The 15,366-nt window shown below is 46.2% G+C and overlaps 2 protein-coding genes across 7 annotated transcripts in view; one reads left to right on the forward strand and one right to left on the reverse strand.

The window, feature by feature from the left end:
* The window catches only part of GPR146 (G protein-coupled receptor 146), a 64,248-nt gene extending 52,622 nt beyond the window's left edge, over nt 1-11,626 (forward strand). For 3 of the 4 annotated variants that reach the window (XM_075319188.1, XM_075319186.1, XM_075319189.1), the window contains exon 2: nt 9,956-11,626. In XM_075319188.1, coding sequence (XP_075175303.1) covers nt 9,998-10,999 — 1,002 coding nt within the window. In that variant the 5' untranslated portion in view covers nt 9,956-9,997 and the 3' untranslated portion in view covers nt 11,000-11,626. Of the gene's footprint in view, nt 1-3,115; nt 3,306-9,955 lie in introns of those variants that run through there. The other variant, XM_075319185.1, reaches the window with a different exon arrangement.
* The window catches only part of CHLSN (cholesin), a 420,909-nt gene that overhangs the window by 137,588 nt on the left and 267,955 nt on the right, over nt 1-15,366 (reverse strand). The gene's annotated exons all lie outside the window — the stretch shown is intronic.

Below are 15,366 nucleotides of genomic sequence, written 5' to 3' on the forward strand. Positions count from 1 at the left end.
TCAGTGTCTGTGTGTCTCCCTCAGTCTCTGTGTGTCTCCCTCAGTCTCTGTGTGTCTCCCTCAGCCTCTGTGTGTCTCCCTCTGTCTGTGCTTCAGAGGTACCCTCATTAGTTCTTCCTAGTAAGCGTCCTAAAACTCCATTATCTTCCTGGCTCAGACCTGCTGATTAACCCTTCATCTGCTGTAAACTTAAAGCCTTTTCTCTATTTGCTCATTTTTCAAATGCTGTTGATTCAAGTGTATCTTCTCTTTAAGTAAGTTTGCATCTTCATTTCTGCTGCCACTGGTTATCTACTTGTTTGCTGCTTAACCCTTTATCTGTTGTAAGCATAATGAACACTCTGGACTTATTCACATTAATCTGTATCAATTACTGGACTGGCTATATTTCTTCAGTTCCTATGTTAGTTTACACCCCTGACTCAGTCTTTCCTGTGTCCTGCTCGGACTGCTTGCCTATCCCTTTGTCCTGGTCCTCGCTGTTCTAGGTGCCATCCGAGAAGACCTTCTTGATGTGCCATTGCCTTTGCTCCATCTATCTATTCAACCCGACCTGCAGCTTAGTGACTCAACCTCACCAAGTCAGCCGAAACAGTTTCTGACCCTACATCTTCAGAAGTGCTCCCCAGAATGATGTTGTGGAGGGAAACCTCCAAATAACTGACAGTTCAGGTCAGTAGTATCAAAAGTGGAGTGGGACTTATATCGGCCAGAATTATTATCAAACAGCCCACTCCAGGGATCCTGGTCAGCGACCACGTAGCACTTGCACGCTCAGTAAGCAAGAGCTTATAAGCACTGCTCATGTTAGGCAACCTGGATAGAGAAGTAGCTATGGAAAAAATGTTTTTTGGAGTTCTCAAAAGTATTTGACACTGTCCCACACACATGTCTAATGGGTAAGTTAAGGTCTATACGCTTTTTATAAAGTGGCTCAAGAATTGCACTGAGAGTAGTATTGAGTGACTCCTACTCTGCATAGTCTCCGGTTATAAATGAATTGAATTATAAATAATTGAACCTCAAGGTTCAATGCTGGATCTTTTATTATTAAACTTATTTGTTAATGCAAAATAAGACTGGATTATTAGTGTTTCTATTTTTTGCAGATGACACCAAACTATGTAGTATACAGTGCAGTATAGGAAAGATGTTAATAAGTTCAAATCTGACTCATCCACTTGGCAGATGAGCTTCAAAGTCGATAAATGTAAAGTTATGCATACCGGCAACAATAACCTGTTTGTGCTATAGGTTCTATGGGATGTAAAACTAGGAGAGTCACTTGTAGCGAAGAATCTAGGTGTACCTCTAGATACCAGACTAAAGGCCCCGTCACACTAAGCAACATCGCTAGCAACATCGCTGGTAACGAACAACTTTTGTAACGTTGCTAGCGATGTTGCTGTGTGTGACATCCAGCAACAACCTGGCCCCTGCTGTGAGGTCGTTGGTTGTTGCTGAATGTCCTGGGCCATTTTTTAGTTGTTGCTGTCCCGCTGTGAAGCACACATCGCTGTGTGTGACAGCGAGAGAGCAACAACTAAATGTGCAAGCAGCAGGAGCCGGCTTCTGCGGAGGCTGGTAACTACAGTAAACATCGGGTAACCAAGAAGCCCTGTCCTTGGTTACCCGATATTTACCTTCGATACCAGCCTCCGCCGCTCTCACTGTCAGTGCCGGCTCCTGCTCTGTGCACATGTAGCTGCAGGACACATCGGGTTAATTAACCCGATGTGTGCTGTAGCTTGGAGAGCAGGGAGCCAGCGCTAAGCAGTGTGCGCTGCTCCCTGCTCTGTGCACATGTAGCTGCAGCACACATCGGGTAATTAACCCGATGTGTGCTGTAACTAGGAGAGCAGGGAGCCAGCGCTCAGTGTGCGCTGCTCCCTGCTCTCTGCACGTGTAGCTCCGTGCGGTGGTAACCAACGTAAATATCGGGTTGGTTACCCGATATTTACCTTAGTTACCAAGCACAGCATCTTCCACGCGGCGCTGGGGGCTGGTTACTGGTTGCTGGTGAGCTCACCAGCAACTCGTGTAGCCACGCTCCAGCGATCCCTGCCAGGTCAGGTTGCTGGTGGGATCGCTGGAGCGTCGCTAGTGTGACATTTCACCAGCAACCTCCGCAACTTACCAGCGATCCCTATCGTTGTTGGGATCGCTGGTAAGTTGCTTAGTGTGACTGGACCTTAAGTTACAACGTGCAACGGCAATCAGAAGCTTCTAAACCCAGCAGGATATTGTCATGTATTAAAGGAAGAAAGGATTTGTGGGATAGAGACGCAATACTACCACTTCTCAAAACATTAGTCCGAACTCATCAGGAATATGAGTTCACAAAAAGAATGCTATGAAGTTAGAAAAAGTAAAAATAAGAGCCACAAACCTGATAAGAGGCATGGAGGATCTAACCTATGAGGAAATATTGAGAAGAGAAGTCGAAGGAGGTACAAGGTTACATAATTGACCCATACAAAAAATATGGTCAAAACTTGTTTCATATAGAATCCCCCTCAAAAGACACTGGAGGAATAGAAAGGTCCCATCTTCTTAGAAGATGAGACTTCTTTACCATGAGAAATAATCTGGGGAACAGAATACGTGGTGAGTTGGTCACAACGGGGACTTTAGATGGTTAAAAAAGGGGGTAAGATGCTTTTTTAGAAGAAAAAAAAAGCAAAGACTTGTGATGTAAATGTGTAAGATTCTTGTTCTAAGTGACGATCCAGTTGATCGATTCTCGGGATCAAGAGAAAAAAAACACTTGCACCTATCTTTTCCCGTCCCTTGGTTAAACTTGATGGATATAAGACTTGTTTCCAAACGTTCTATGTCAACTATGGCAACAGGGTCCCTTTAACGATGATTGAAGCTAAACATATCTTGTTCTTTTGCTTGCATTGTGGAGTGATTGGCAGTGGAGACGTCTGCGTTACATATCCACTATGGCAGGAAATGGGAGAGAGCAGTGTGGAGAGCATCAGGCACCTGTGTGTCTGCCTCTTCTTCTAATCTCATCACCGCGTATCACTTTGCGAGCCATTCCCCATTCTTGTAAACAGTCGATAGGGAGTGGTTAATGTTCGCTGCCAAGTGAGGCTGAAACTTTGTGAGCAGCATATGGGCTGGAAACCAAGTGCAGCTCGCGTGGAGATGTTTTACCAGCAGCATGCCACAATCAGCTCCGCACTGCTCAGAAACGAGAGAGGACACAATCCACTCAGGAAACGTATCCATTTCCTTCCTCTATGAAACTTAATTTCACAGCAAAGACTTGGACCATGAGGCGCGCTCAGCACAAGGTAAGAGATCACTTATAGCTGTCTCGAAGTAAATCATCAACACTTTAAGGAATGTTCGGCATGTCAAAGTGATCGTTTTATCCATCGACTTTCTAGAAGCACCAGACTTCCAGCAGAATTTACACCGATACGTTCTAGACTCTAGTTGTATATATTGTGTGCACTAGTCGAGAAGATAGATCATGTGTGTGGCATGTCAAAGTGATCGTTTTATCCATCGACTTTCTAGAAGCACCAGACTTCCAGCAGAATTTACACCGATACGTTCTAGACTCTAGTTGTATATATTGTGTGCACTAGTCGAGAAGATAGATCATGTGTGTGGCATGTCAAAGTGATCGTTTTATCCATCGACTTTCTAGAAGCACCAGACTTCCAGCAGAATTTACACCGATACGTTCTAGACTCTAGTTGTATATATTGTGTGCACTAGTCGAGAAGATAGATCATGTGTGTGGCATGACAAAGTGATCGTTTTATCTATTGACTTACTAGAAGCACTAAACTTCAAATAGAATTTACACCGAATCATTTTAGATGCTAATTGTATATATTCTGGATTTTTTTGCTTCTAATTGTATATATTGTGTGCACTAGTCGAGAAGATAGATCATAATAAGACATACAGTAAATCATGCACTCTTTAATGAATGTGTGGCATATCAGAGTGATAGGTTTATCGATCGGCTTTCTAGCAGCACCAGACTTCCATCAGAATTTACACTAACTCGCTCTAGACTCTAGTTGTATATATTGTGTGCACTAGTCGAGAGATCATAATAAGACATGTCAAAGTAAATCATCCACTCTTTAATGAATGTGCAACATGTCAAAGTGATAGTTTTATCTATTGACTTTCTAGCAGCATCAGACTTCCAGTAGAATTTACCCAGATTCGTTCTAGAATCTAGTTGTATATATTGTGTGCACTAGTCGAGAAGGGAGATCATAAGACCTGTCATAGTAAATCATCCATTCTTTAAGGAATGTGTGGCATGTCAAAGTGATAGTTTTATCTATTGACTTTCTAGAACCACTAGACTTCAAATAGAATTTACGTCGATTCATTTTAGATGCTAATTGTATATATTCTGGATTTTTTGCTTCTAATTGTATATATTGTGTGCCCTAGTCGAGAAGGGAGATCATAAGACATGTCACAGTAAATCATCCACTCTTTAAGGAATTTGTGGCATGTCAAAGTAATAGTTTTATCTATTGACTTTCTGGTAGCACCAGACTTCCAGTAGAATTTACACAGATTCATTTTTTATGCCAATTGTATACCAGATTTTTTGCTTATAATTATAAATAATGTGTACACTAGTCGAGAAGGGAGATCATAATAAGACATGTCAAAGACAATCATCCACTCTTTAAGGAACGTGCAGCATGTCAAAGTGATAGTTTTATCCATCGACTTTCTAGCAGCACCAGACTTCCAGTAGAATTTACACTGATGCGTTCTAGACTCTAGTTGTATAAATTGTGTGTACTAGTCAAGAAGATAGATCATAATAAGTCAAGTCAAAGGGGCTAAACTGCAATACCAGGCACTGCCAATGGAGCTCAGTGGTGCTGTTTCTGTAAGAAAACAGTCATTTTTTTTTTTAATTCTCATACAAGTCTTTTGAGTAACGTAGTTTATTAATGTAATTTACTAATGGCAATGGCTGCTGGATAATTATATTGTAATGTAATAGTCTTTGTACAAATATGATTCTACTCATCCAAGGATGTGGAATATATATACTTGACTATACTTTTATTGACCACATACATGAAAGGGACCTGCATTATAGATTTTTGCCATACGGTGTTCATACATCTTGACGTTGACAGCTATTACTCCTGACACTCATTCAAATAGAGGCAAATTGAAAGGGAATGCAGCTTCCAGACACCTCTGGTGGCAGCTTATCCAAATGTGTCTGATATCCCTGCACCCCTCGACATCATCTGTCTGGAGAAAGTCAGGAGAACCCTATGAACATAAGATAGTTGGCCTTTGGTGCCGAAATCAGAATTCAAAGAGAATTTCAATGGTTTCTCGGCAAAAAGGAATATCACATTTCCCAGTGGGATATACAGTATATGCAACACTAGTCTCATTCAGTCGGGAATCTAAAGGATGCTGCCGTAGTTTGTGCATCACGGGCAAATCGCTGCCCGTGGCGGACAAAATCGCTAGTACCCGTCACACATACCTTCCTAACGATGTCGCTGTGGCCGGCGAACAGCCTCTTTTCTAAGGGGGGCGGTTAATGCGGCGTCACAGCAACATCACACGGCAGCCGTCCAATAGAAGCGGAGGGGCAGAGAGCAGCCACATGAAAGTCACGCCCACCTCGTTACCGGAGGACGCAGGTACGGTGTTGTTCGTCATTCCTGAGGTGTCACACGTAGCGATGTGTGCTGCCTCAGGAACGACGAACAACCTGCGTCCAAAATCAGCACCAATTTTTGGGAAACGGACGACTTGTCAACATTCAACGATTTGGTGAGTGTTCTGCATCGTTAGCAGTCGCTCGTATGTGTCACACGCAATGACGTCGGTAACGAGGCCGGATGTACGTCACGAATTCTGTGACCCCCAAAGACATCTCGTTAGCGATGTTGTTGCGTGTAAAGCGGCCTTTACTCTCGGGGAAACACGGGTTGGGGGTAAATGTACCAAAAAAAAAACAGAACCCCTTGACAAGAGACTCATACCAGATCCTGGACCTCTGTGTCACTACCAGGTCCTCCTGAGATCTTCAGCGGGCACTAGTAGCAGGTATGCTCAACAGCGGTCCTCCAGTGCTTCCGGACAACACAGTCACACACATCAGATCGCATGCAAACACACACACACACACACACCGGATCGCACAATCACACATCGATGCATTGCAGAGCAGGTCCTCCATGCGTTCCACCACAAGTCCTCGCGCTCCACTGCACTGCATCCCAGGTTCCCCTGCTGGCCAGAAGCAATCGGTATCATTGAATGTGGTGAGTGTGTGTGTGATCTGATGTGTGTGGGTGTGCGTTCCACTGCAGGTCATCCCTTTCGGCGTCTAGTGAGTATGATTGATTGTCTTCTGTCCTGTCTTCTCTCTCTCTAATGAAGTGTCCTTCAGTATTCTTTAACTTTAGCTGCATGGACACTCCATTATTGAACTGCAACTAGGGCTTATTTTTAGGGTGGAGTTTATATTTAAGCCTTACGCCAAAAAAAGGCTGAAAATTCCTGCTAGAGCTTACTTTCGGGGAAACACGGTAGAAGTAATTCTTCTACGAGTATAAGAATGTATTGTGCAATTGAATAGCACCATACAACTACAGGGGATCCAACCTATAGGTTTTGCGTACAAGGCTTTCACCATAGGGCTGCCTCGAAGACTCCTATTCCAATTGTTCTACAGTTTTACCCATTTTAATTTGTACGTACAAAGTAACTCATATGTGGATATGAATTTATTGAAGCAAGCAGCCAAGTGAGACTCTATGAACATAACCTGAGGTCAATGTTATTACTGAACATTTTTAGCGCTACGTTAACTCTGTGACTTCATGTTCTTTCTTATTTGCAACTTGCATCATTAGCTCTGGCCCCATAAAAGTGTCCGGGCTGAACAGACGAGGACAGGAGTGGTATGTGGGTCAGGGCTGCCTAATTTCTGTTGTTAAAGTCCCTGTTCTTCCGAGAGATCGCATGGCACAGGTTTCCAAGTACGCATGAATTATTGAGCGCTCCTGTTGCATAATTAAATCCCTCATAGTTATATTTCTGCTGTATGTTATTGCCAAATGTGTCTTACAATTCGAAAAAACAAAGCATTTAACATAGAAGAGGAACTGTCCGTGTTTACTACACTTGTTATATCTGGCTAGGTTCTACTTTGTCGCTTCCTAATACAAGAACTATACAACATCTGTCTTGTTCAATTAATGCCATAGATCAGCTTATAGGGGTTATTAAAGGGAACCAACCAGCAGGATGTTCATATATAAAGTAAAGCCAGTGCTATACTGGTGCTAGGATGCTGAATGTAAGGATATCTTTAGTTCAGAGATTAGATGTTTTATTTCAGAAATATGCGCAAGTAAAGTTCCAGCAATGCACTGCTATTTGATTGACAGGTGCAACAGGAAGGGAATATGTGAATCGGGTCTTGCTATCTATTCCCGCCCCTGTATACCTGCCTGGCCTTCTCTGCCCCTGTCGTGGTCATAGACGTTAATTCCAGCGCAGGCAGACATACAGGGCCAGGAATAGATAGCAAGACCTGATCCACATATTCCCTTCCTGTTGCACCTGTCAATCAAATAGCAGTGCATTGCTTGAACTTTACTTGTACTATTTGTGAAATAAAACATCCAATCGCTGAACAAAAGCTATGCTTACATTCAGCATCCAAGTGCCAGTATAGCACTGGCTTTACTTTATATATGAAAATCTTGGTGGTTTGTTCCTTTGAAGGAATTGGAAATGTAAAAAATGTAGCTGTTACAGATGAGAGGGCCCATGGAAGTTCAGGTTCGCTGGGTTCAGCCAGACTTTAGATGAAGTTCAGTTCGGCACCGGGATTTGACCTGAACTGCAATGTAAGTCAATGATTGAGCAGTTCGGCTCTCCATCCCCATATAGCCAGCCATAAACAGATCACTTCCGGGGAGGGGGTTATTTTTGAACACGCTACACCCAAAAACATTGTTTTTACCCCAGTGAGAGCCATTCAGAGACTTCAAGAGTCTCTCACTGGGTCGAGTACCCTGATGCTCGATCGAGTGGTTAGCATACATACAGTACTAACAACAAGAAGTTGAACGTGACTTGTGTACCAACTATAATGGAAGTCAATGAGGAACTAGAGCTTTTTGCCATGAACTCTTTTGGAAAAGGTGTTTGAGTCCCCCACTAACTTCCATTATACTCGGTACAAGAGTTGTGCCCATTCGAGCATCCATCTGTTCATTATGAGCACCCGAGTATGGTAGTGCCCGCTCATCACTAGTTACGAGTACCAAGCACCCGAACATTGTAGCACTCGCTCATCACTAGTTAATACAGTGGTACCTCGCATAACGAGTAACCCTCTTAACGAGAATTTTGCTTAACAAGCAAAGCTTTCTGTAAATTTGTAACCTGCTTTACGAGAAAGCTTTGCTGTACGAGCGAAATTCTCACCGCACACACTTCCGGTTTCGTCCATCCACCACACTCTGACCCACACTTGCAGTCTACACAAACACACACATGTACGCACAAACACACATGCATGCCCACATATATAGTATTATGCTCACCTTACCTTCCGTTCTACCGCCGGTCTCATGGTTCTTGTAGTTCCCGGGTACATCGCAACGTCCTCGCGGCGAACTACAAGACCCAGGAGGCCTGCGATGGAACAGAAGGTAAGGTGAGCATATAATATAACATAATATGTTTACCTTTCGTTTCATCGCCGGCCTCCTGGGTGCTGTAGTGCGCCGCTCCGCTACAGTCCACGCTGTGTATCTGCATCCATAGCGACGAGGGAGGAACTTCCTGTCATCGCTAATGAAAGGCAGAGCGCTGGCCAATCAGAGGCAAGCGGCTCTGCCTTTGACGTCAGCGCTCTGGCCGGGAACTTCCTGCCTCGTCGTTATGGTAACGCGTTACACAGCCTGGCCCCGTACCAGAGAACAGCAATTCCCAGCAGACCGGCGATGGAACGGAAGGTAAGGTGAGCATATAATATGTGCGTGTGCGTGCGTGCATGTCTGTTTGTGTGTGTTTGTACATGTGTGGAATGATAGAATAGGGGACCAGGATGGGACATTTTAGAAGTTGTGGAACGGATCGTCAGCATTGCAATGATTTCCTATGGGAAATCTTGCTCTGCTGAACGAGTACCTTGATTAACAAGCACAGTCCCAGAATGGATTGTTCTCGTTAAGCAAGGTTCCACTGTAGTACCGAGCACCCAAGCATGGTAGTGCTCGCTCATCACTAGATACAAGTACTGAGCACCCAAGCATGGTAGTGCTCGCTTATCACTAGATACAAGTACTGAGCAGCCGAGCATGGTAGTGCCCGCTCATCACTAGTTACCAGTACTGAGACCCATAGCTTGGTAGTACTTGCTCATCACTACAAGTGAGACTTCTTCAGGCCCTCATCACCATTAGGCCCTTTAAGTGTAAAGTTAAAAACAGCTACAAAGGCTTCATCTCTCTCTGGAGGATCCACCACACCCATGCAGCTGGTTGATACCAATGGTCACTGTGTTATGCTTCATCTTCCCTGTGGTGGCGCTGCAGATGAATTGTGAAACACTTTCCTTCTATGCTGCTGTTTTCTGGTTATTGTTACGAGCTGCAAATACATCAAGAAACTGCTACTCTAACATCTAACACCATTTATCGAGCTGTTTTCCCCTTGTAATTAGAACTAATGACCAATAACGATGAATCAACTTCGCCAGCAGACAAATTTGCACAATTAAAGCTGACATTTTATGTGAACAACAGGAAAAGGTTGTAATGGGGTGAGGCGAGTTCACTGCTGTCGAAAAACCTTGTTTGCATACCACGCAGGATTAGATTTAAGTATTCGGCAATATTCCACTTGAAAACAGAGTTTTGTTAACCTATTGTCGTTCTCTTTTTTTGTCCCCTCACAGCTCAGCTGGTGACCAGCTAAGGAGCCACCGACTGGCATCACTATGTGGAGTTGTGAAGATTTTAATTATACCGACAACAACCAGGAGCAGCGTTTGTGCCATGATTTCCACCTCGTCCTCTTCATCTTCTCCATCCTCTACCTCATCATTTGCTTTCCAACCAGTCTTTGCTACAACGTGCAGCTTGTGCTTGTTAATTTATATAATAAAGCCACTATGACCATGCCGGATGTCTACTTTGTGAACATGGCCATCGCTGGACTGATCATCAATGCAGTGGCGCCGGTCTATCTTCTCGGGCCAGAGTACACCAAGTGGTCACTATGGACCTTCGGGAATGAAGTTTACATCACATTACTGATTCTCTTTAACGTGTCGTCTTTGGTGATCATGTATTCTACAACTTTGCTCAGTTTGGACTACTACATAGAGTGTGCTCTGCCAAGAACATATATGTCCAGTGTCTACAACACCAAGCACGTGTGTGGCTTCATCTGGGGTGGAGCAGTGTTGACTAGCTTCTCCTCACTGCTCTTCTACATCTGCAATCACGTCTCCACCAAAATCATCGAGTGCTCCAAGATGCAAAATCGGGAGGCGGCTGATGCTATCATGGTGCTCATTGGATATGTGGTGCCTGTTCTTGCCGTACTTTACGCCTTGGTGCTCATTTTGCAGATCCGTAAGGAAGCAACTCCTCTTGACCAGGACTCGGGTAGACTGGACCCATCAGTACACCGGTTGTTAATTGCCACCGTCTGTACACAGTTTATTTTATGGACGCCATATTATGCCACTCTGATGGTAAACACTTTCACAGACATTCGTGTGAAGTCCACTGACCACCGTTTCATGAGGACATTTCATTTCATTGAAGGACTCTCTAGCTTCTTGGCCTTTTCAAGCAGCTTCGTCGTACCTCTATTACACAGACATATCAACAAAAACTTTCATAGTAAATTACAGAGGTTGCTTAAAAAACTGCACTGTGGGAATCAAGGGTGCCCTCACGAGCGTACGGTAGTCCAGCAGGTGATGACTTAAAAATATAAGCTCCAAATGGTATTATATGTGGTCCTCCACTAATATGAGTGAATCAACGGAGGTATTGTTTTAGCTTCGAGCCTTAGCATGGTCAGACGTCAATTATCCTAATTCAGGTCACCGGATTATCTATACTTGTTTAATCCTAGTTATGAAAACTGGTATATACTGACATGTTTAAGCTTATGGTGGAAAGAGGACCAGTATGGCAAGTCCTCTAAGCCTACGAGGTGCCAAATGGTTGCGCTCAATACATTCTAGGCCTGGGTAGACCCATCGAAATAGCCGAGAAATGACTTTCCAATTGGTAACCTGGCATTTCTTTGCAAAGTTTTATTGGCAAAGATGGAAAAAAAAGTAATGAAGGACATCTCGTGGCCGAACGCTCTACACGATTAACTGCAAAGCACTTTGATACTGTAGAAAAAGTATTATATTCTCATTAACACCGTGTAAAGTTGTCTCATTCTAATGTATGCATCCAGCTTTCTATAGTTTTGACTACTAAGTGAAGAAAATGGGCAAATACCCAGTAGTTGTATCAATAACCGGATGAAAGTTGTCTTTTTTTTCAGTATTTTTAACAAAAGCGGATAAATAATAAATCATGTTGATGAAGGACAAGGACTGACGATTCCAATGTTATTTGTGGGGAATCCGAAACGTGGCGCAGAGACTTATCCCGATCACTCACCACAGCCTGTCATGTCTACATTTCATCTATAGGAGCTGACATACAAATTACAAATAATTCCCCGTCCCAGTTATTGCCAGATAACATTATTACAGTCCCAGGCCGCATGATTACTCTACATTCCTGATCAAATTCTTGTCTAGGAGTAAATGCCACATGCTTGGCAGCTAAAAAACAGTGCAAAAATGCAAAAACAGTCACGTTATACATGAAGGAGCTGCTAACTAGTCACTCAACATAAAGATTGATGAACAAAGAAAATGTTACCTGTGCGTATATATTACAAAAATACAATGCCGTCAGCAAATTACTGTTTTTTTCTACACTGCAAATCTTCAATCTGAAACTGTGAGCTGATTAGACACCTTTTTATATAAACGACACTAGCCCATAATCCATCTGTGTAAACAGGCCGTTAATAACCCGCGTTTGTTCGTCAGGTGAAATGACTATAAGGCAGGCTTAACGGGAACCTGTCAACGGGATTTTTCCCTTATAAACTGTGGTCATCACCAGTGAGCCCTTATATACAGCATTGCAGAATCTACATATATAATTGCCTTATTCTGTCTGTCTGTCTGTCTGCCTTGCTCCAAAATTGTGTCCTTACGGTGACACAAAGCTGATTGGCCGCTGGGCTCGCCATGGCCCCGCCCCCCCCGCACGGATTGGCCGCTCGCCTCGGCTCCGCCCCCCCACGGATTGGTCGCTCGCCTCGGCCTGGCCCCGCCCTCCGCATGGATTGGCCGCTCGCCCCGGCCCTTCGCACGCATCGCCAGACATAACCTTGCGCTGCTGTGATCGTGACGGAGCCGGTGAACGCTGGTAACCATCATACACATCGGGTAACTAAGGTCCCTTAGTTACCCGATGTGTATCATAGTTACCAGCATACACCGGCTCCCGGTACACATGTGCAGGGAGCCGGCATTATACTCCTCTCCCCCCAGGACTACTCCTCCTATTATAGTCCTCCTATTATACTCCTCTCTGAGTATAATAGGAGAACTATTATAGCATGGGGGATGGAGCACGATGGGGTGCGCAGCATGGGGGATGTAGCACGATGGGGGGTGCGCAGCATGGGGGATGTAGCACGATGGGGAGTGCGCAGCATGGGGGATGGAGCACGATGGGGAGTGCGCAGCATGGAGGATGGAGCACAATGGGGAGTGCGCAGCATGGGGGATGGAGCACGATGGGGGGTGCGCAGCATCGGGGATGGAGCACGATGGGGAATGCGCAGCATAGGAGATGGAGCACGATGGGGGGTGGCCAGCATGGGGGATGGAGCACGATGGGGGGTGCGCAGCATGGGGGATGGGGCACGATGGGGGGTGCGCAGCATGGGGGATGTAGCACGATGGGGAGTGCGCAGCATGGAGGATGGAGCACGATGGGGAGTGCGCAGCATGGGGGATGGAGCACGATGGGGGGTGCGCAGCATCGGGGATGGAGCACGATGGGGAATGCGCAGCCACCCACACACACAGACAACGCCGCACACACACAACACCCAACACCGCGGCATACATAAATATACGCACATACCGCAGAACACACACATTGCACAAAACATACCTCCCCCCAAAACACACCACACCCACACAAACTGCGCAACACACACACACACAACGCTACAGACACACAGCGCTCCACAAACAACGCAACACACGCAACACACATACAACACCGCTCTCACCCCCCGCCACACCCAGACAACACCCAGAACATGTACAGCCCCTACACAAACACTTGGTAACTACAAACAACAACATATATATATATTATATATATATATATATATATATAAAACAAAAATCATACATGAACTACACAATACGTAAATTCTAGAATACCCGATACGTAGAATCGGGCCACCTTCTAGTCTATATATATAATTGCCTTATTCTGTCTGTCTGTCTTGCTCCAAAATTGTGTCGTTACAGTGACAGTGTCGTTACAGTGACAATTGTCGGATTGGCCGCTGGGCTCGGCCTGGCCCTGCCCCCCCACGGATTGGCTGCTCGCCTTGGCCTGGCCCGCCCCCCGCATGGATTGGCCGCTTGCCCCGGCCCTCCGCACGCATCGCCCGCTCCAGCGTACACCGGCTCCCGGTACACATGTACAGGGAGCCGGCATACACTGACACCTCATCCGCTCGGCCCCGCCCCCGGCACACGTTGGCACGCTCGGCCCCGCCCCCGGCGGACATAACTGTGATGCTGGTATCGTGACGGAGCCGGTGATACCGGCCATGATATAAATCGGGTAACTATAGGAAGTGCTTAACTTAGTTACCCGATGTGTATCATGGGTACCAGCGTACACCGGCTCCCGGTACACATGTGCAGGGAGCCGGCATACGCTGACGCCTCGCACGCTCGGCCCCGCCCCCGGCACACATTGGCACGTTCGGCCCCGCCCCCTGCTTGGCCCTGCCCCCGGCACACGTTGGCCCGCTCGGCGCCGCCCCCGGCGACCTGCTCTGCCCCGCCCCCGGTGGCCCGCTCGGCCCCGCCACCTGCAGACGTTAGCCCGCCCCGGCACACGTTGGGCACCTATACACCTCCCCCCCAGAACTACTCCTCCCATTATACTCCTTTCCCCAGGACCACTCCTCCCATTATACTCCTCTTTCCCCAAAACTACTCCTCCTATTATAGTCCTATTATACTACTCTCTGAGTATAATAGGAGGACTATTATAGCATGGAGGATGGAGCACGATGGGGGGTGCGCAGCATGGAGGATGGAGCACGATGGGGGTTGTGCAGCATGGAGGATGGAGCACGATGGGGGGTGTGCAGCATGGAGGATGGAGCACGATGGGGGGTGCGCAGTGTGGAGACACGGGGCTCAGTGGGTGCTCTCGTCCACTAAAACCCGCCGCCATAGAAAGACAGCGTGGCTCAGGGCTCATTCCAACTGAACACCGGCCTCCTTAACCGTGGGCGTAACACTATTCAGATAACACAGGGTGAGGGAACCACAATAATTAGATTTTATTGGATCCCCACAAACAATTAACGGCACATAACACATAACCAGCAAAACACAAATGTAACAGGCAACAGAGTCTCACCCTTCCGCTGGCTCACCAGGGATTAGAATGTCCATGCCTCAGATGTTCCAGGGCTATTTACTCCAATCCAGCAGCACCCCGCTTTTGGCGGGCACCCACCGAGAAAGGAATAATGCCAGATTTAGGAAGCTGTGTGAGGTTTGCAAAGTCTGTACCAGGTGACTGAACTGTCACAACCTGAGTGTCCTCCTTAAGGTCCAGTCACACTAAGCAACTTACCAGCGATCCCAACAACGATAGGGATCGCTGGTAAGTTGCTAGGAGGTTGCTGGTGAGATGTCACACTGCGACGCTCCAGCGATCCCACCAGCAACCTGACCTGGCAGGGATCGCTGGAGCATGGCTACACGAGTTGCTGGTGAGCTCACCAGCAACCAGTGACCAGCCCCCAGCGCCGCGTGGAAGATGCTGCGCTTGGTAACTAAGGTAAATATCGGGTAACCAACCCGATATTTACCTTGGTTACCAGCGCACGGAGCTACACGTGCAGAGAACAGGGAGCAGCGCACACTGAGCGCTGGCTCCCTGCTCTCCTAGTTACAGCACACATCGGGTTAATTACCCGATGTGTGCTGCAGCTAAATGTGCA

This window comes from Anomaloglossus baeobatrachus, chromosome 7 (assembly GCF_048569485.1).
Source record: "Anomaloglossus baeobatrachus isolate aAnoBae1 chromosome 7, aAnoBae1.hap1, whole genome shotgun sequence".
Lineage (NCBI taxonomy): Eukaryota > Metazoa > Chordata > Amphibia > Anura > Aromobatidae > Anomaloglossus > Anomaloglossus baeobatrachus.